At 45.5% G+C, this 20,510-nt stretch overlaps 1 protein-coding gene across 1 annotated transcript in view; it reads right to left on the bottom strand.

Moving 5' to 3' along the window:
* LOC311134159 (inositol 1,4,5-trisphosphate-gated calcium channel ITPR1-like) overlaps window positions 1–20,510 on the bottom strand; it is a gene marked incomplete at its 5' end in the record, with an annotated part of 152,309 nt that overhangs the window by 43,410 nt on the left and 88,389 nt on the right. Inside the window, 3 exons of the mRNA XM_084167769.1 lie at window positions 1,550–1,750; window positions 2,658–2,932; window positions 3,183–3,372. Of these exons, the coding sequence (XP_084023895.1) occupies window positions 1,550–1,750; window positions 2,658–2,932; window positions 3,183–3,372 (666 nt within the window). The remainder of the gene's footprint in view (window positions 1–1,549; window positions 1,751–2,657; window positions 2,933–3,182; window positions 3,373–20,510) is intronic.

Genomic DNA, 20,510 nt, shown 5'->3' with positions numbered 1-20,510 from the left:
TCTCTGCACTGCCAAGCGTCTCAATTCCAGGCAAGCTAGGTGGGCCCTGCTTTTCACCCGGTTCAACTTCTCCCTCTCATACCGACCGGGATCTAAGAATGTCAAGCCAGATGTGCTGTCACGCCGCTACAGCCCCGCGCCTACACCCCCGGAATCCAAGACCGTCCTTCCCACCTTGTGCTTGGCGACTGCACTCAGTTGGGGAATAGAGAAGCAGGTCTGGGAGGCGCAGCGTTCCCAGCCAAACCCCGGGGGGGGGGGGGGGGGGGGGGGGGCAGATAACCATATGTTTTTTCCTGACGCTGTCCGCTCCTCGGTTATGGAGTGGGCCCACTCCCCCAGGCTTGCTTGCCACACGGCCTTTGTGCGACAACGCTTTTGGTGGCCTACCATGGTTCCTGACGTCTCCTGGTTCGTCGCCGCCTGCACGATCTGTGCGCAGCACAAGACTCCTCTGCAAGCTCCGGCTGGTCTCCTCCAACTTATGCCTGTTCCTCACCGTCCCTGGTCTCACATATCCCTGGACTTTGTCACAGGTCTTCCCCCGTCTGATGGCAACACCGCCATCCTGACAGTTGTGGACCGGTTTTACAAAGCCACACACTTCATTCCTCTCCCCAAGCTAACCACCGCCAAAGAGATGGCCCAGCTCATGGTGCAGCACGTCTTCCGGATCCATGGACTCCCAGTGGACATGGTCTCCGACCGGGGTCCTCCGTTCTGCACACTCATTGGGTCGTCGGCCAGCCTGTCCTTCGGTTTCCACCCTCAGTCCAACGGCCAGTCGGAGCGAGCCAACCAAGACCTGGAGACGACTCTGCGCTGCCTGGTCTCCGCCAACCCCACCACCTGGAGCCAGCAACTAGTGTGGGTCGAAAAATGCCCGCAACACCCTTCCCTGCTCTGCCACGGGTCTTTCGCCCTTTGAGTATGGGTTAACAGCCCCCACTCTTCCCGGAGCAAGAGGAAGAGGTCGGCATACCCTCGGCCCAAATGTTTGTCCGCCGCTGTCGTCGTACCTGGAGGAGAGCCCAGTCGGCTCTTCTCAAGACCACCTCCAGGTATCGACAACAAGCGGCTCGCCACCGGACCCCGGCTCCCCGGTATCGTCTCGGGCAGAAGGTATGGCTGTCCACCCGAGATCTGCCCCTCCGGGTGGAGTCCTGCAAACTTTCCCCCCGATTTATCGGCCCTTTCCCCATCTCCAAGATCATTAGCCCCTCTGCTGTTCGTCTTCTGTTGCCCCGTACCCTCCGTATACATCCCACTTTTCATGTGTCTAGGATCAAACCCATGTCTCACAGCCCTTTGTCTCCTGTTTCCTGTTACCGACCTCTGCATGCCCTTGACCTGTCGTTTGCCTGCCCCCTGTTTTTGTAATAAACGTTTGTTACTTCGATACTGTCTGCATCTGGGTCTTCTCCTGAAACGTGATAGCATGTGCACATATAAAACAATACTTTTGATCTAGACAGTAGGAGGAACCTCAAAACACAACATTTGTAAAATCGGTGTGTCTGTGAGTGTGTGTGTGTGTGTGTATGCCCACCTGATTCTCATGGCAGGGTCCCTGGCAGTACTCTGTGAGGCTCTCTACTGTCTGGTTGATGAGGCCTACGTTCTTCTCATTGATGTAGAGTCCCAGTAGACCCAGGCCTCCCGTGGTGCTGCCACAGATACAGTCCAGGAACTGCAGCGTCTCACACACCAGATTATAGTTGTTCTTGTTGTTCTGACACCGTAGGAAGTTCTGGAGGAAAGAGACACACAACTCAAAGTTAGAGACACACTAATTCATATGTTCTTTCTAAACATTGGCAATATGAACAATGCGCTCAGATCTCTCTATGAACAAATTGGTTTATTCCACTGAAAACTAATAATAATAGGCTATTTAGCAGACGCTTTTATCCAAAGCGACTTATAGTCATGTGTGCATACATTTTTACGTATGGGTGGTCCCGGGGATCGAACCCACTACCCTGGCGTTACAAGCGCCATGCTCTACCAATTGAGCTACAGAGGACCACTGGCTTTTGAGTATAATATAATCAGAAATGACCAATTATCAATGCTTCATTTGCTGTGTTAAAAAGGCTACCTGTTACAGTTGCTTTCTGCCTAAGAGTTTAATTAAATGGCTGGTTTATCTAATGATGAGACGCATGTTTAATTTGTGAGTCTAAACATCTCAATGAGATTAAATCATGATTATCTTAGCCCGCTGTGTGTTTGGCTCAGGATCAATCCAGCCACGCCATATACACTGCACAACTGATTACGAGCCACGGTGATTCAGCATCCAGCTATCTGTCAATGATGTGGAGCCTTGACCTTACTGCACAGAGGATGTTATTGGGGGAAGTTCACTGTCTGTCTGAGGTATTGGACGTCCCCATTTCTAAACACAATCGTCCTCATAGTGAAACCAGACCGAGCGCTACCAGATATGGAAACAGTTGCATCACGTTGTTCCAACGGATGTCTATTTTCACCATATGGTTTCATTTCTGTATAAAGATCTGGTGACGGAAATTTACCAGCACTGAAACGGTAAGTGCGCCATGGGGCCTGAGCAACCATCGGAGCCTCCCTTTTATTACTAAATTGTGTAATGTAAACCAGACTAGTGCCCCCTGGTGGTGTGGCTGACCAACCTGCAGCTCCCTGTTGTGGTTTTCACACAGCAGCTGCATGAGGCGCAGGATGGGCTGCATGATGGTGATAATGACGCTCATCTCCCCTTCCTGGTCGTCTGGAGTGCTGGCGGGGCCCTGACCCTCAGAGGCAGCCAGGTGCTCCTCTGCCTCGGCCTCGCGCCGGTACCTTGTGAACGCCTTCTTAGTGACCGTGGACGCCTCCACAAGTTGCTCCTTGACCTCCTCCGTCACTATGGTAACCGCCACCGTAGACACCACTGCCACCTCCATTCCTGTAGAGAGAGGAGCAGGAGAATTCAGAGACACACACAGCGAAGGGCAACAGAGTAAGACATGGGAGAGTCTCACTGCACAGTGCACACAGGAGCAGAGCTGTAGCTGTCACAGAACGTGAGCTTGTTTGTGAATGACTGATGTATGATTTGTGACATGTTCTGAGTGCAGTAAATTCACTGCATTGACTGTCTCAGTAGACAGGAACAGGATGTTGTTCACACCAGGCCCGCTATCCTGACCCCTGACCTTTCTTTCCTTTAGCAGTGGGCGTGTCCTTGTCCGGGGGCTCCTCGTCTTTCTTCTTGCTGCCCAGGTCGCTGGTGTTGACGGTCACAGTGGCCTTGATCTCCTGCTGGGCTAGCTTCATCCTCTCATAGAACACCTTGAAGAACATCTCCGACTTGTTTTCCCCCGTCAGGCGCATGAAGAAGGATTTCTGGACACGGACAAGAATAACAAGTAAATGTGGATGTAAGAGGTTTTGTTTGAGTTCATTCTGTGTTTGTATGGGAAGCGGTAGCTAGAGGGATTCATAGTGAGGTATTATGATAATGTTGTCAGATAATCTACATGTTTCCCATTGTAAGCGATACAAGGTAAACAGCTCAAAGGTCTGTTATATTTGTTGTTCCGTTTGTTGGCAGTTTGACCACGTCTCTCCGTCTGTCTGTCTGTCTGTCTGTCTGGCTGCTATGCACCCAGAGGCTCTCTCTCTCTCTGAAGCTCTGTTAAATAACCCTCAGCTCTCAGCCCTATGCCAAGGAAATAACCTGGAGTGCCTCCATGTGCTCACCTGTTTTCACACAATCTGCTCTCTGCCCAAAGGGCACAACTCTACTGGCACCGTGCAGGGCAGGCTGCACTGTACACAAAGTCATACAGCAAACACAGCCAGGTACACAGCAATCACAGGAGGTTTTTCAACTCAAACAACGGTGGCTTTAAGCAAATTCAGCATCAAGTACTTTAGTAATATCACCAAAACAAAACTCTTCAAGTGAAAGTCTAGGACTTTATGTCTATAGTCTAACACTGCAAAACCTATAAAACAAATGTATTTTTTTGCAACCTAATTTGAAAACGTTTTATTCCATGCGTGGGACTTTGCTTTTTCCAGCTAGTATCAACCGGTCCCATTTTCCCCTCATTATCCCTCCAGTCCTTACATAAGGCTTGTAATCAGCTGAGTGGTTGAAGGGAGGGAGCCACTGCAACCGAGCCTCAGCTCAAACACTGTTACATCAGAGAAAAAGGGGGAAAATGGAGGGAAAGAAGAGGTGGAAAATCCTTCCCTGCTTTTTGAGCGCCAGAGTGGCACGAAGTGTGTGCGTGGTGTGAGAGGGAAGAGGGAGGGGGAGGGAGGGGAGACCAGAGGCGGGTGGGAGTTATCGCATGAATTCTGGAGCAGTTTGAAAACCTCTTACATAACCAGCCTTCTTTCCAGGTTGAGACTCAACTCATTGAAGTCCCTCTGTCAGAGATAAGGGAACATCAGTATACAAAAGTTGAAGGAAAAACTGAAATATTATAGTAAAACTGTGCATGCATTCAACAGTACTCATAGAATTCCACCAGTAACCGTGACCTGGGAGTAAGCACTCAAAGTTCAACTTAAGTTAATTGAAGCACTTTGTACCCCTTTAAAATAACTTTCCAATAAACAACAAAAATGTAAAAAGAAAGAATGCTAGTTAAGTCAATCTTGTTGACAAGACCAGAGTCATTCATTGATAGTGATCAGCAGTGGTTATGTAAGCAGGCAAACCTCCACCCATTGCCACACAGAGGGGACAACTGCCAGAAAGCAACTTTATAACAACATTACCCAGTTCAAATGGGAAGCCCTCATGACTGTGACCATAAACAAGTAATTTCATCTCCAATCGCTTGGATGACAATAATTATGTCAACACCTGACTGCCTTATGACAATGTCCAAGAAAACAACAACAACAACAGCAGCAGGAATAGAGCTGGCTAAGGAAAAACATACAGAACCAGTCAAAAGTTTGGACACGCCTACTCATTCCAGGGTTTTTCTTTATTTTTATTATTTTCTACATTGTAGAATAATAGTGAAGACATCAATACTATGAATAAACACATATGGAATCATGTAGTGACCAAAAAAAAGTGTTAAACTGTCTCCCGAGTGGCGCAGTGGTCTAAGGCACTGCATCGCAGTGCAAGCTGTGCCACTAGAGATCCTGGTTCGAAACCAGGCTCTGTCGTAGCCGGCCGCGACCGGGAGACCCATGGGGCGGCGCACAATTGGCCCAGCGTCGTACAGGGTAGGGGAGGGAATGGCCGGCAGGGATGTAGCTCAGTTGGTAGAGCATGGTGTTTGCAACGCCAGGGTTGTGGGTTTGTTTCCCACAGGGGGGCCAGTATAAAAAACTAAAAAAGGTTCAAATGTAAAAAATTAAACATTGTATGCACTCACTAACTGTAAGTCACTCTGGATAAGAGTGTCTGCTAAATGACTAAAATGTTAAACAAATCAAAATATATTTGAGATTCTTCAAATAGCCACCCTTTGCCTTGATGACAGCTTTGCACACTCTTGGCATTCTCTCAACCAGCTTCACCTGGAATGCTTTTCCAGCAGTCTTGAAGGAGTTCCCACATATGCTGAGCGCTTGTTGGCTGCTTTTCCTTCACTCTGCCGTCCGACTCATCCCAAACCATCTCAATTGGGTTGAGGTCGGGGGATTGTGGAGGCCAGGTCATCTGATGCAGCACTCCATCACTCTCCTTCTTGGTAAAATAGCCCTTACACAGCCTGGAGGTGTGTTGGGTCATTGTCCTGTTGAAAAACAAATGATAGTCCCACTAAGCCCAAACCAGATGGGATGGTGTACTGCTGCAAAATGCTGTGGTAGCCATGCTGGTTAAGTGTGCCTTGAATTCTAAATAAATCACAGACAGTGTCACCCCACACCATAACACCTCCTCCTCCATGCTTTACGGTGGGAACTACACATGCAGAGATAATCAGTTCAACCACACCGCGTCTCACAAAGACACGGCGGTTGCAACCAAAAATCTCAAATTTGGACTCCAGACCAAAGGACAAATTTCCACCAGTCTAATGTCCATTGCTCGTGTTTCTTGGCCCAAGCAGGTCTCTTCTTATTATTGGTGTCCTTTAGTAGTGGTTTCTTTGCAGCAATTCGACCATGAAGGCCTGATTCACACAGTACCCTCTGAACAGTTGATGTTGAGATGTGCCTGTGACTTAAACTCTGTGAAGCATTTATTTGGGCTGCAATTTCTGTGGGTGGTAACTCTAATGAACTTATCCTATTTAGCAGAGGTAACTCTGGGTCTTCCATTCCTGTGGTGGTCCTCATGAGAGCCAGTTTCATCATAGCGCTTGATGGTTTTTGCGACTGCACTTTTCCAAATTGACTGACCTTCATGTCTTAAAGTAATGATGGACTGTCGTTTCTCTTTGCTTATTTGAGCTGTTCTTGCCATAATATGGACTTGGTCTTTTACCAAATAGGGCTATCTTCTGTATACCCCCCCTACCTTGTCACAACACAACTGATTGGCTCAAACGCATTAAGAAGGAAATAAATTCCACAAATTAACTTTTAAGTAGGCACACCTGTTAATTGAAATGAATTCCAGGTGACTACCTCATGAAGCTGGTTGAGAGAATGCCAAGAGTGTGCAAAGCTGTCATCAAGGCAAAGGGTGGCTATTTGAAGAATTTCAAATATTAAATATATTTTGATTTGTTTAAACACTTTTTTGGTTACTACATGCTTCCATATGTGGTATTTCATAGTTTTGATGTCTTCACTATTATTCTACAATGTAAAAAATTGTAAAAATTAAGAATGAGTAGGTGTGTCCAAACTTTTGACTGGTAGTATAGTTCCAAATCATTTTTAGATTGCAAATTAACCACAAGATGCCCAAACAAATATAATGTTTGACTAAAACAATCATTTCAAACCTTGCTTACATTTGTATATGATCATGTGTCGTGTCTCTCTATTATGTGTGGGAATACTTGGGAAGAGATTTCTTAAATTAAAATCACTTGGAGCTGATTTCCTGGTGTTTTTTACAGTCTTTTATGTCCAACATAAAAAATATATAAATATATATATAAAGAAAAAAATATATATATTTTTTGGCTCTGAAAACTTTGTGGGACAAATAAAACCACCCGCCGGCCGCCAGTTGGGGAACCCTGGCCTAGGCATTAAGGTGCCATTACTAGGTGATACTCAATAGTACTTGGGCATTGCCAAGTGACATTTAATCCCCTCCCTCACCCAACCACAGGCCTGTGGCCCGCCTTTTACCACATGCATGACAGATGGCAAACAAGGATACTGTTCATGTGTACAATACATGCCCATGGCATGAGGGCAGTGACCTTTCCTGCAGCGGGAATGTCCCACAATGCATCACAGCTAGGATAGATGGGGAAACAGAACAGAGTAGAACAATAACCTTTTCCTTTACCATCTGAAGCAGAGTGCAGCAGAGCCACACACACACCTGTTGCATCTGCACTCTAGCCCTCTAGATTCTAATAACCAGCATGGCTGTGGTGGTAAGCTTATTTATCCCTGGGCCCTGGGCATGCACCATCAACCTGGTGATTCATTCTTCCAGGAAACCACCAGCTTGTGCTCTGCAGCAGCTTAGACCCTGCCTGCAAGGCCCACTGGGTGCACTAAGCCCTCTGTATCAAAAGCCCCCGAGGCCCCTGTCGACCCTGGCGCTCACCGTCACGTACAGTAGGCTGGGCCCCGCCCCCAGGTCTCTCTTTACAACAAACAAGGTCATTATGCATTCCTATCTTTCTCTTTTTTATGTTCCTCCTCTTCACTGCTGTCCCGGCTCTTGGCATCAACAAGGGGCAGTTATGTAAGCTCTATTTATATCACTGGCTCCCTCGCTCCCTCTCTCTCCCTTGCCTCCTCTCTCCTAAAGCTTCAGTAAGCAAAATTGCTGTGGCTGTAATCACTGGGGGGCACCGTACCGTACCCACCCAGCCGGTAACCACGGCGACCCGCTCTGGGAGGGGAGCATGCTGGGAGGGAGCAAGCTGCGGCACTTCACTTCACTGAGTTCTACAGAGGCCCGGTCATATAATTATAAGAGGATAGAAAAACAAACAAATCAACCAACCAACCAACCAGTATCTAATCACAACCCCTGCCAGCCACTGCCATCAGCATGGTGGAACTGTAGGGGGGAGTTAAGGAGTGCTTGGAACACTGTGTGGTAGTGAGAAGCGAGATCATTGATTACTAATAAGAGAACAGTTTATGAAGGTGGAGAAAATACCCTGATTGCTGAAGAGTGTTGTAACTCAAGAAACTAACGAAAAAGGGCAGACCGACAAATGACCAAGAATCCCACCCCATAAGAATATACACATACATACACTACCGGTCAAAAGTTTTAGAACACCTACTCATTCAAGGGTTTTTCTTTATTTTTACTATTTTCTACATTGTAGAATAATAGTGAAGACATCAAAACTATGAAATAACACATATGGAATCATGTAGTAACCAAAAAAGTGTTAAACAAATCTAAATATATTTTATATTTGTGATTCTTCAAATAGCCACCTTTTGCCTTGATGACAGCTTTGCACAATCTTGGCGGTTAGCTCTAGGAAGAGTCTTGGTGGTTCCAAACTTCTTCCATTTAAGAATGATGGAGGCCACTGTGTTCTTGGGGACCTTCAATGCTGCAGACATTTTTTGGGACCCTTCTCCAGATCTGTGCCTCAACACAATCCTGTCTCGGAGCTCTACGGACAATTCCTTCGACCTCATGGCTTGGTTTTTGCTCTGACATGCAACTGTGGGACCTTATATAGACAGGTATGTACTTTTCCAAATCATGTCCAATCAATTGAATTTACCACAGGTGGACTCTAACCTCGCTTTGTGCACGGGGGCATTGTCATGCTGAAACAGGAAAGGGCTTTCCCCAAACTGTTGCCACAACAGAATAATCTAGAATGGCATTTTATGCTGTAGGGTTAACATTTCCCTTCACTGGAACTAAGGGGCCTAGCCCGAACCATGAAAAACAGCCCCAGACCATTATTCCTCCTCCACCAAACTTAGCAGTTGGCACTATGCTTTGGGGCAGGTAGCTTTCTCCTGGCATCCGCCAAACCCAGATTTGTCCGTCGGACTGCCAGATGGTGAAGCGTTATTCATCACTCCAGAGAATGCGTTTCCACTGCTCCAGAGTCCAATGGTAGCGAGCTTTACACAACTCCAACCGACACTTGGCTGGAGTTGTGTAAAGCTCGGCCATTGAAACCCATTTCATGAAGCTCCAGACAAACAGTTGTTGTGCTGATGTTGCTTCAAGAGGCAGTTTGGAACTCGGTAGTCAGTGTTGCAACCGAGGACAGACGATTTCATCACGCTACACGCTTCCGCACTCTGCAGTCCCGTTCTGTGAGGTTGTGTGGCATACCTTTTCGCGACTGAGCAGTTGTTGCTCCTAGATGTTTCTACTTCACAATAACAGCACTTACAGTTGACCGGGGCAGATCTAGCAGGGCAGAAGGTTGAAGAACTGACTTGTTGGAAAGGTGGCATCCTATGATGGTGCCACGTTGAAAGTCACTGAGCTTTTCAGTAAGGCCATTCTACTGCCAATGTTTGTTTATGGAAATTACATAGCTGTGTACTCGATTTTATACACCTGTCAGCAACGGCTGTGGCTGAAATAGCCAGATTTACTAATTTGTAGGGGTGTCCACATACTTTTGTATACATAGTTTATATACATACATATATACATACAGTGCATTAGGAAAGTATTCAGACCTCTTTATTTTTTCCACATTTTGTTACATTACAGCCTTATTCTATTAATTTTTTTTATCCTCATCAATCTACACACAATACCCCATAATGACAAAGCGAAAACAGGTTTTTAGAAATGTTTGCAAATGTATAAAAATTAACTTGAAATTGAGCTCAGTTGCATCCTGTTTCCATTGATCATCTTTGAGATGTTTCTACAACTTGATTAGAGTCCACCTGCGGTAAATTCAATTGATTGGACATGATTTGGAAAGGTACATACCTGTCTATATAAGGTCCCACAGTTGACAGTGCATGTCAGAGCAAAAACCAAGCCATGACATCGAAGGAATTGTCCGTAGAGCTCCGAGACAGGATTGTGTCGAGGCACAGATCTGGAGAAGGGTACCCAAACATTTCTGCAGCATTGAAGGTCGCCAAGAACACAGTGGCCTCCATCATTCTTAAATGGAAAAGGTTTGGAACCACCAAGACTCTTCCTAGAGCAGGCCGCCCAGGCAAACTGAGAAATCGGGGGAGAAGGGCCTTGGTCATGGAGGTGACCAAGAACCCGATGGTCACTCTGACAGAGCTCTAGAGTTCCTCTGTGGAGATGGGAGAACCTTCCAGAAGGACAACCATCTCTGCAGCACTCCACCAATCAGGACTTTATGGTAGAGTGGCCAGACGGAAGCCACTCCTCAGTAAAAGGCACATGACAGCCCGCTTCGAGTTTGACAAAAGGCACAAAAAGACTCTCAGAACATGAGAAACAAGATTCTCTGGTCTGATGAAACCAAGATTGAACTCTTCGGCCTGAATGCCAAGCATAACGTCTAGAGGAAACCTGGCACCATTCCTACAGTGAAGCCTGGTGGTGGCAGCATCTGTAGTGTCCTCATGTAAATAGCCTGTTTTTTTTTGTATTTTTTGTATATATTTCTCAATCTCACTTTCCATCCTTTAACTAAATATACTTTCCTGCAACCCGCCTCACCCAATGTGGAACGGATTCTATAATTTTTTATACCTTCGCCATAGCATATTGGATTTTCTGCCGGAATCACTGAATCACTGGACCTTAACACTGGATCATCGCAACTAGCTAGCTGCAACCGAATGGCTGTTGTTGTTGTTGGCTAATCACCGCTGTCCAGTAGCAAGCCCCAGTTAGCCTTGAGCTAGCCTCGAGCCCATCTCCTATAGCTATCTACCTCTCTGTCAACCGGACGGGACCTCCTAGTATTGACACGGAGCCCCGCCGATCCATCATGACTGGTCTGCCGACATAATCGTCTGATGTGGTTTCAACAGGCTTCCCGTTGCAATGACCACGAAGATCCATCTGCTAGACCCAGCCCGCTAGCACACGCAATCAACTGCCGTGCCTCCCACTCGCCTGTGCCGTAGCAGCCACTGAACTGAACTGCTCCCGGACTCACCTATTGCTGTTCACTGGACCTTATGATCACTCAGCTACACAGCTGATGCCTGCTGGACTGTTCCTTTATACGGTACCCCATCCTGTTTATCTGTTTAGCCTCAGCTCAAACTTTTGTCACCATTACCAGCTGTTGTCTTAGCTCCCTCGAATTACACGGTTAGTTCTTACTGTACTTTTTCACTGTAGAGCCCCCAGTGCCACTCAACCTGCCTCAGACAGCTCCTTTGTCCCACCCCCCACACACGTGGAGACCGGCTCAATCGGTGCCTCCAGTGATGCTATCTCTTTCATCGTTACCCAACGCTTTGGTTTACCTCCACTGTACTCATATCCTTCCATATCCTTGTCTGTACATACTGCCCTGAATTTATTCTACAACGACCGTAAATCTGCCTCTTTTATTCTCTGTACCCAACGCACTAGAAGACCAGTTCTTAAAGCCTTTAGCCGTATCCTTATTCTATTCCTCCTCTGTTCCTCTGGTGATGTAGAGGTTAACCAAGGCCCTGTAGCCCCCAGTATCACTCCTACTCCCCAGGCGCTATCATTTGTTGACTTCTGTAACCGCAAAAGCCTTGGTTTCTTGCATGTTAACATCAGAAGCCTCCTCCCTAAGTTTGAGTTATTCACTGCGTTAGCACACTCAGCCAACCCTGATGTTCTAGCAGTGTCTGAATCCTGGCTTAGGAAGGCCACCAAAGATTCAGAAATGTCCATTCCCAACTACAACATTTTCCGTCTAGATAGAACTGCCAAAGGGGGCGGAGTTGCAATCTACTGTAGAGATGCCTGCAGAGCTCTATCATACTATCCAGGTCTGTGCCCAAACAGTTTGAGCTTCTACTTCTAAAAATCCACCTTTCCAGAAATAAGTCTCTCACTGTTGCCACTTGCTACAGACCCCCCTCAGCCCCCAGCTGTGCACTGGACACCATATGTGAATTGATTGCCCCCCATCTATCCTCAGAGTTCGTATTGCTTGGTGAACTAAACTGGGACATGCTTAACATCCCGGCCATTCTACAATCTAAACTAGATGCCCTCAATCTCACACAAATTATCAAGGAACCTACCAGGTTCAACCCTAAATCCGTTAACATGGGCACCCTCATAGATATCATCCTGACTAATTTTCCCTCTAAATACACCTCTGCTGTCTTCAACCAGGATCTCAGCGATCACTGCCTCATCGCCTGCGTCCGTAATGGGTCCGCGGTCAAACGACCACCCCTCATCACTGTCAAACGCTCCCTAAAACGAGCAGGCCTTTCAAATTGACCTGGCCCGGGTATCCTGGATGGATATTGACCTCATTCCGTCAGTAGAGGATGCCTGGTTGTTCTTTAAAAGTGCTTTCCTCTCCATCTTAAATAAGCATGCGCCATTCCAAAAATTCAGAACTAAGAACAGATATAGGCCCTGGTTCACCCTAGACTTGACTGCCCTTGACCAGCACAAAAACATCCTGTGGCGTACTGCATTAGCATCGAACAGCCCCTGCGATATACAACTTTTCAGGGAAGTCAGGAACCAATATACACAATCAGTTAGGAAAGCAAAGGCTAGCTTTTTCAAACAGAAATTTGCATCCTGTAGCACTAACTCCAAAAAGTTTTGGGACACTGTAAAGTCCATGGAGAATAAGACCACCTCCTCCCAGCTGCCCACTGCACTGAGGCTAGGAAACACTGTCACTACCGATAAATCTACGATAATCTGCCCCTCCCCGCTTCTACTTCACCAAAATTCAGATAGCTAATGTTCTGAAAGAGCTGCAAAATCTGGACCCCTACAAATCAGCTGGGCTAGACAATCTGGACCCTTTCTTTATAAAATTAGCCGCCAAAATTGTCACAACCCCTATTACCAGACTGTTCAACCTCTCTTTCGTATCGTCTGAGATCCCCAGAGATTAGAAAGCTGCCGCGGTCATCCCCCTCTTCAAAGGGGGTGACACTCTAGATCCAAACTGTTTCAGACCTATATCCATCCTGCCCTGCCTTTCGAAAGTATTTGAAAGCCAAGTTAACAAACAGATCACCGACCATTTCGAATCACACCGTACCTTCTCCGCTATGGAATCTGGTTTCCGAGCTGGTCATGGGTGCACCTCAGCCACGCTCAATGTCCTAAACGATATTATAACCACGATCGATAAAAGACAGTACTGTGCAGCCGTCTTCATCGACCTGGCCAAGGCTTTCGACTCCGTCAATCACCACATTGTTATTGGTAGATTAAATAGCCTTGGTTTCTCAAATGACTGCCTCGGCTGGTTCACCAATTACTTCTCAGATAGAGTTCAATGTGTCAAATCGGAGGGCCTGTGGTCTGGACCTCTGGCAGTCTCTATGGGGGTGCCACAGGGTTCAATTCTCGGGCTGACTATTCTCTGTGTATATCAATGATGTCGCTCTTGCTGCTGGTGACTCTCAGATCCACCTCTATGCAGACGACACCATTTTGTATACATCTGGCCCTTCATTGGACACTGTGTTAACAAACCTCCAAACGAGCTTCAATGCCATACAGCACTCCTTCCGTAGCCTCCAACTGCTCTTAAACGCTAGTAAAACTAAATGCATGCTCTTCAATCGAATGCTGCTTGCACCCGCCCGCCCGACTAGAATCACTACTCTCGGCGGGTCTGACTTAGAATATGTGGACAACTACAAATACCTAGGTGTCTGGTTAGACCGTAAACTCTCCTTCCAGACTCACATTAAGCATCTCCAATCCAAAGTTAAATCTAGAATCGGCTTCCTATTTTGCAACAAAGCCTCCTTCACTCATGCTGCCAAACATGCCCTCGTAAAACTGACTATCCTACCGATCCTTGACTTCGGCGATGTCATTTACAAAATAGCCTCCAACACTTTACTCAGCAAATTGGATGTAGTCTATCACAGTGCCATCCGTTTTGTCACCAAAGCCCCATATACTACCCACCATTGTGACCTGTACGCTCTCGTTGGCTGGCCCTCACTACATATTCGTCGCCAAACCCACTGGCTCCAGGTCACCTATAAATCACTGCTAGGCAAATCCCTACCTTATCTTAGCTCATTGGTCACCACAGCAACACCCACCCGTAGTATGCGCTCCAGCAGGTATATCTCACTGGTCATCCCCAAAGCCAACACCTCCTTTGGCCGCCATTCCTTCCAGTTCTCTGCTGCCAATGACTGGAACGAACTGCAAAAATCTCTGAAGCTGGAGACTCTTATCTCCCTCACTAACTTAACGCATCAGTTGTCAGAGCAGCTTACCGAACACTGCACCTGTACACAGCCCATCTGTAATTAGCCCACCCAACTACCTCATCCCCATATTGTTATTTATTTTGCTCATTTGTGCCCCAGTATCTCTATTTGCACATCATCTTCTGCACATCTATCATTCCAGTGTTAATACTAAATTGTAGCTATTTTGCACTATGGCCTATTTATTGCCTTACCTCCCTAACCTACTACATTTGCACACACTGTATATAGATTTTCTATTGTGTTATTGACTTTATGTTTTGTTTTACCCCATATGTAACTCTGTGTTGTTGTTGTTTTTAATCGCACTGCTTTGCTTTATCTTGGCCAGGTCGCAGTTGTAAACGAGAACTTATTCTCAACTGGCTTCCTTGGTTAAATAAAGGTTAAATAAATAAATAAATATTTTAAAATGCTGTGGGGATGTTTTTCAGTGGCAGGGACTGGGAGACTAGTCTGGATCGAGGCAAAGATGAACGGAGCTAAGTACAGAGAGATCCTTGATGAAAACCTGCTCCAGAGCGCTCAGGACCTCAGACTGGGGCGAAGGTTCACCTTCCAACAGGACAACGACCCTAAGCACACAGCCAAGACAAAGCAGGAGTGGCTTTGGGACAAGTCTCTGAATGTCCTTGAGCGGCCAAGCCAGAGCCCGGACTTGAACCCGATCGAACATCTCTGGAGAGACCTGAAAATAGCTGTGAAGCGACGCTCCCCATCCAACATGACAGAGCTTGAGAGGGTCTGCAGAGAAGAATGGGAGAAACTCCCCAAATACAGATGTGCCAAGCTTATAGCGTCATACCCAAGAAAACTCAAGGCTGTAATCGCTGCCAAAGGTGCTTCAACAAAATACTGAGTAAAGGGTCTGAATACTTATGTAAATGTTATTTCAGTATTTTAAAAAATATAAATGTGCTAGAATTTATACAAATCTGTTTTTGCTTTGTCATTATGGGGTATTGTGTGTAGATTGATGAGGGGGAAAATAAACAATTTAATCAATTTTAGAATAAGGCTGTAATGTAACAAAATGTGGAAAAAGTCAAGGGGTCTGAATACTAAGTAAATGTTTAACCTCTTAAGGATCTGACCATTTTTTTCCAATTTCCGCCTAAAATGACATCCCCAAATCTAACTGCCTGTAGCTCAGGACCTGAAGCAAGGATATGCATATTATTGATACCATTTGAAAGGAAACACTTTGACGTTTGAGGGAATGTGAAATTAATGTAGGAGAATATAACACATTAGATCTGGTAAAAGATAATACAAACAATAAAACATGCGTTTTCAATTTTTTTGTTTTGTTCTATCATCTTTGAAATGCAAGAGAAAGGCCACAATATAATATTGCAGTTTAGGCGCAATTTAGATTCTGGCCACTAGATGGCAGCCGTGTGTGTGCAAAGGTTAAGATTGATCCAGTGAAGCATTGCAATACTGTACCATTTTGTATCAAGTCTGCCCAAATGTGCCAAATTGGTCAATTGATACATTTTCATGTACATAACTATAGAGAACATACAAACATGATATGGTAATACAAAATGTAAGTTTACACACTACCAGGAATGTCATACATGATGGATCATTAGCTTACGCACTAACTTTCACACATCTAGATGGCCGGGCGGGGTGGGTGTGGAGACAGAGACCGCAAGGGTTCAAACTGTAGAACCCAGTTCCTACATTTGAATATAAAAATGGTTTTATAAAAAAAAAAGACGTTACATTTTATCTCTGGGACCCTTAGGATGACAAATCAGAGCAAGATTACTGAATGTAAGTACATTATTTACCTTCAGAGGTGAATGTATCAAACCAGTTGCCGTGATACGTTTTTTGTTGTTGTGCACTCTCCTCAAACAATAGCATGGTATTTTTTCACTGTAATAGCTACTGTAAATTGGACAGTGCAGTTAGATTAACAAGAATTTAAGCTTTCTGCCCATATAAGACATTTGTATTTGTATTTATTAAGGATCCCCATTAGCTGCTGCCAATGCAGCAGCTACTCTTCCTGGGGTCCTGCAACATTAAGGCAGTTATATACAATTAAAAAAATTACATGACATTATATTTCATAACACTTTACCCAATACATTTAGTGTGTTCCCTAAGGCCACTACTCCACTTTCACATATTTACAATACAACATCCATGTGTACGTGTGTGTAGAGTGAGTGTATATATATGTATGTGTGTATGTGCCTGTGTGTGTGTCTCTTCACAGTCCCCGCTGTTCCACAAGGTGTATTTTTACCAGTTTTTTAAATCTGATTCTACTGCTTGCATCAGTTACCTGATGTGGAATAGAGTTCCATGTAGTCATGGCTCTATGTAGTACTGTGCGCCTCCAATAGTCCGTTCTGGACTTGGGGACTGTGAAGAGACCTCTGGTGGCATGTCTTGTGGGGTATGCATGGGTGTCTGAGCTGTGTGCCAGTATTCCAAACAGATAGCTCGGTTCATTCAGCTTGTCGACACCTCTCACAAAAACAAGCAGTGATGAAGTCAATCTCTCTTCCACTCTGAGCCAGGAGAGACTGACATACATGTCATCAATGTTAGCTCTCCGTGTACTTTTAAGGGCTAGCCGTGCTGCCCTGTTCTGAGCCAACTGCAATTTTCCCAAGTCCCTCTTTGTGGCACCTGACCACACGACTGAACAGTAGTCCAGGTGCGACAAAACTAGGGCCTGTAGGACCTGCCTTGTTGATAGTGCTGTTAAGAAGGAAGAGCAGCGCTTAATTATGGACATACTTCTCCCCATCTTAGCTACTGTTGTATCAATATGCTTTGACCATGACAGTCTACAATCCAGGGTTACTCCAAGCAGTTTAGTCACCTCAACTTGCAGTTGTAGTTGAGGTTTAGGGTTTAGTGAATGATTTGACCCAAATACAATGCTTTTAGTTTGGAAATATTCAGGACTAACTTATTCCTTTCCACCCATTCCGAAACTAACTGCAACTCTTTGTTAAGTGTTGCAGTTATTTCAGTTGCTGTAGTAGCTGATGTGTATAGTGTTGAGTCATCCGCATACATAGACACACTGGCTTTACTCAAAGCCAGTGGCATGTCGTTAGTAAAGATGGAAAAAAGCAAGGGGCCTAGACAGCTGCCCTGGGGAATTCCTGATTCTACCTGGATTATGTTTGAGAGGCTTCCATTAAAGAACACACTCTGTGTTCTGTTAGACAAGTAACTCTTTATCCACATTATAGCAGGGGGTGTAAAGCCATAATACATATGTTTTTCCAGCAGCAGACTATGATCGATAATGTCAAAAGCCGCACTGAAGTCTAACATGACATGTCTATGTCCTGAAAAGTTTGCTGTTACTTACAACAGTCATGCTAATCACATTAGCGCATGTTAGCTCAACCGTCCCGTATACGGGACACCGGTCCCGTAGAGGTTAACAGTGTTGCGTGCTCTGTCAGAGATAGGCTTAGTAGACAGGTGCGCAGAGTGACCTGACAGCTCTGTGAAATGATAGGCCAGTCAGAAGGAAGTTCAATCATTACACTGTATAATTGTTCTTCTAATTACAGGCAACCAAACACATCCTCAGAATACAGTCCAGAAATGAGTTCACACATCCATTTGTCAATTAGTTCAACCATCTGGTAGCATGCCCATGTATAGTAAACAAAATGACCCTTCACTCCTCCCTCCTCCTAGCCTGTAAGCAGAGCATTTACAGTATGTGGCTCTGACAGACTGACTCAAAATGAGATGTCAGTTTCCAGCCTCCTGTCTCCCTCTGACATTTATATTGACACTTTTCTCTAGAAGCTCCGGGCTTGAAGGGATGGATTTTCTAAGAAGTTTATTTTTTTTATATCACTCACACAAGACGAAGATGAAAATAGAACATAAGCGGTTTGGTGTTTGAGCACTGATAATATCTGATAGTGAACCAGGAAGCTTGTTCAAGGCAATGTTCCATCATGCAAAGGACAAACAATTCAGGCTAAATTAAAAAGAGTCAAATACTGAACAATTACCTAATTTCAGGTTCTACAGAGAAGGAATGAAGTTATCCCTTGAAACATTACAATGACCTCACCATAGCCTGCAGGCTGTTCTGCCCACTGCCAGTGTTGTAGTAGCCAATAGTGTGAGCATCAGCATGGGCCAGAAAGCTTTCCAGACAGAGCAAGCAGCTTTGTAATCTAATTGGCACTAGTCACTACTGTCTGACCTATTTGGATGGCTACTTTTTTATTTTTTTAACCTTTATTTAACCAGGTTAGTCTCTTTGAGATAAACATCTATTTTTCAAGAGAGACCTGGATCAGTAATGGAGCAGAGACTTACATTAGGACTATAAGGCTCTGGACTGGAGTAGCCATAAGTGATGGGTATCTCCATACAGATGACAACCAAGAGCCAACATACAGCCTTTGTTTTATTACTCCTGGGCATTGGTTGGCTCAATGTTACAGCCTTAGCCTGCCTGGGTAATAAAACAAAAGTGGGGTCCTCTTATATCTGGAGACCTGCAAAAACAGGAATCTGACTTTCTTATGACACTTCTTCCATGTTTGATTTGATATCCCAGGAGAAAGCTTGAGAACGGCATCAATGTGTTCAAACACCATCTCACAGAACATGTTTAATGTTCACAAAATGGTGTGACTGACTACCCACAACATTTCTAAAAGGGGAGTCAAATGGATTACAAACAATGAAAGCCATAATTACAGCTGGGAATGAATCCCAATTACACAAGCCGTGTCAGTGACAGCCATCTTGTCAGAAATCTGAGTAATGTTCAAGCAGGAGCCTTCATTGGAAAGTCTTTCATTAGTATGGTGAGAATATAATCAGTGGGCATGTTAAGAGAGTTAATGTCCCCAGACGGGGGAAGCATGCAGAGGAGAGGGCTGCAGAGGACCTGGCCCACTTCTCTTTATGTTCACTAAAACAATTCCCCTTTTCCCCATCATGGCTGCCACACACAGCTCAGTGCTACAGCTCAGCTCCCAACGCTGCCTTCACTTTGGCCCTTCATACGACCCCTCCCTCCTTCCCTCCCTCCCTCTTTCCCGAAGCAAATCCCGTTGGCCTGGTGACGGCCCCAGATTACCACAAAAACAAACAAACAAACAAACTGCATGGATAAATCTGTGGCATGTTTTTGTCCTGCTTTTCATTTGGACAACAAGAGCCCTTCTGTCCAAGAAGAGGGGCAGCGGGCCCAGCATTATGCAAGAGGCAGAAATGTGATGCGTCTGCTGATATGTTTTAGATTGACTCAGCACCATATGTGACCCCGCAACAAAGCTCACTTGTCCCCTGCAAAACGAGAAGGAAAAAACAAACTGGCATTATGAAACAAGACGCAGTGTTTGAAGTTGAGCAGGCTCCTTGACTACAATGACAGAACCCCCCCCCCCCCCAAATAAAACTATCCTGCCAATCGCTTACCCTGGCAGCTACCTGCAATTCTTTCCTGAAGGGAGGGCTTTTCCAAGGCCCAAGTGGGAGTGCAGGAAAGCATAATGGTGTTTAAGAGTGGGAGGAAATAAGTTCCAACAAAATTGTTCTATAAACTAATACGCTTTACCTACAAAAAAAGGCAGGCAGGAGGACCAGCGATTGATTCCCTTACGACAGAAGTATCACACTGAGTAATTGCAGTAATTCCCCTGCTCAACTCTCGCCCACACTGCAGTGAGAAACTCTTCAGAATTAACACTCTCGCATGGGGTTAGCAACCACCAAACACACACGACACAGATGACTTTGCAAACATTAACCCAAACTTCAAAAGGACGCATTGCCACAAAGCCAAAAGGAAGATACACCCATGGCACACACTGCTGACTGCTCTTAGCACAAGAGAAAGGCAAGTAACTCACCGGCGTTCTATCACTCCATAGATCTACATAAAAACACCTGCCCTGGGTGTGCATGCTTGTAATATGTGGATCTATGTGAGTGTAGCCAGTGGGATGGAGGAATACTACCTAGGGAATGGCTGTTCTACAGGTGTCTGCTCTGTCTGCAACATTGGGGCTCCCATGGCTGCTCCACTTCCCTTG

The sequence above is a fragment of the Coregonus lavaretus genome, assembly GCF_964263955.1.
Source record: "Coregonus lavaretus genome assembly, chromosome: 8".
Classification (NCBI taxonomy): Eukaryota; Metazoa; Chordata; class Actinopteri; order Salmoniformes; family Salmonidae; genus Coregonus; species Coregonus lavaretus.
This window is presented reverse-complemented; position numbering and strand designations above follow the sequence as displayed.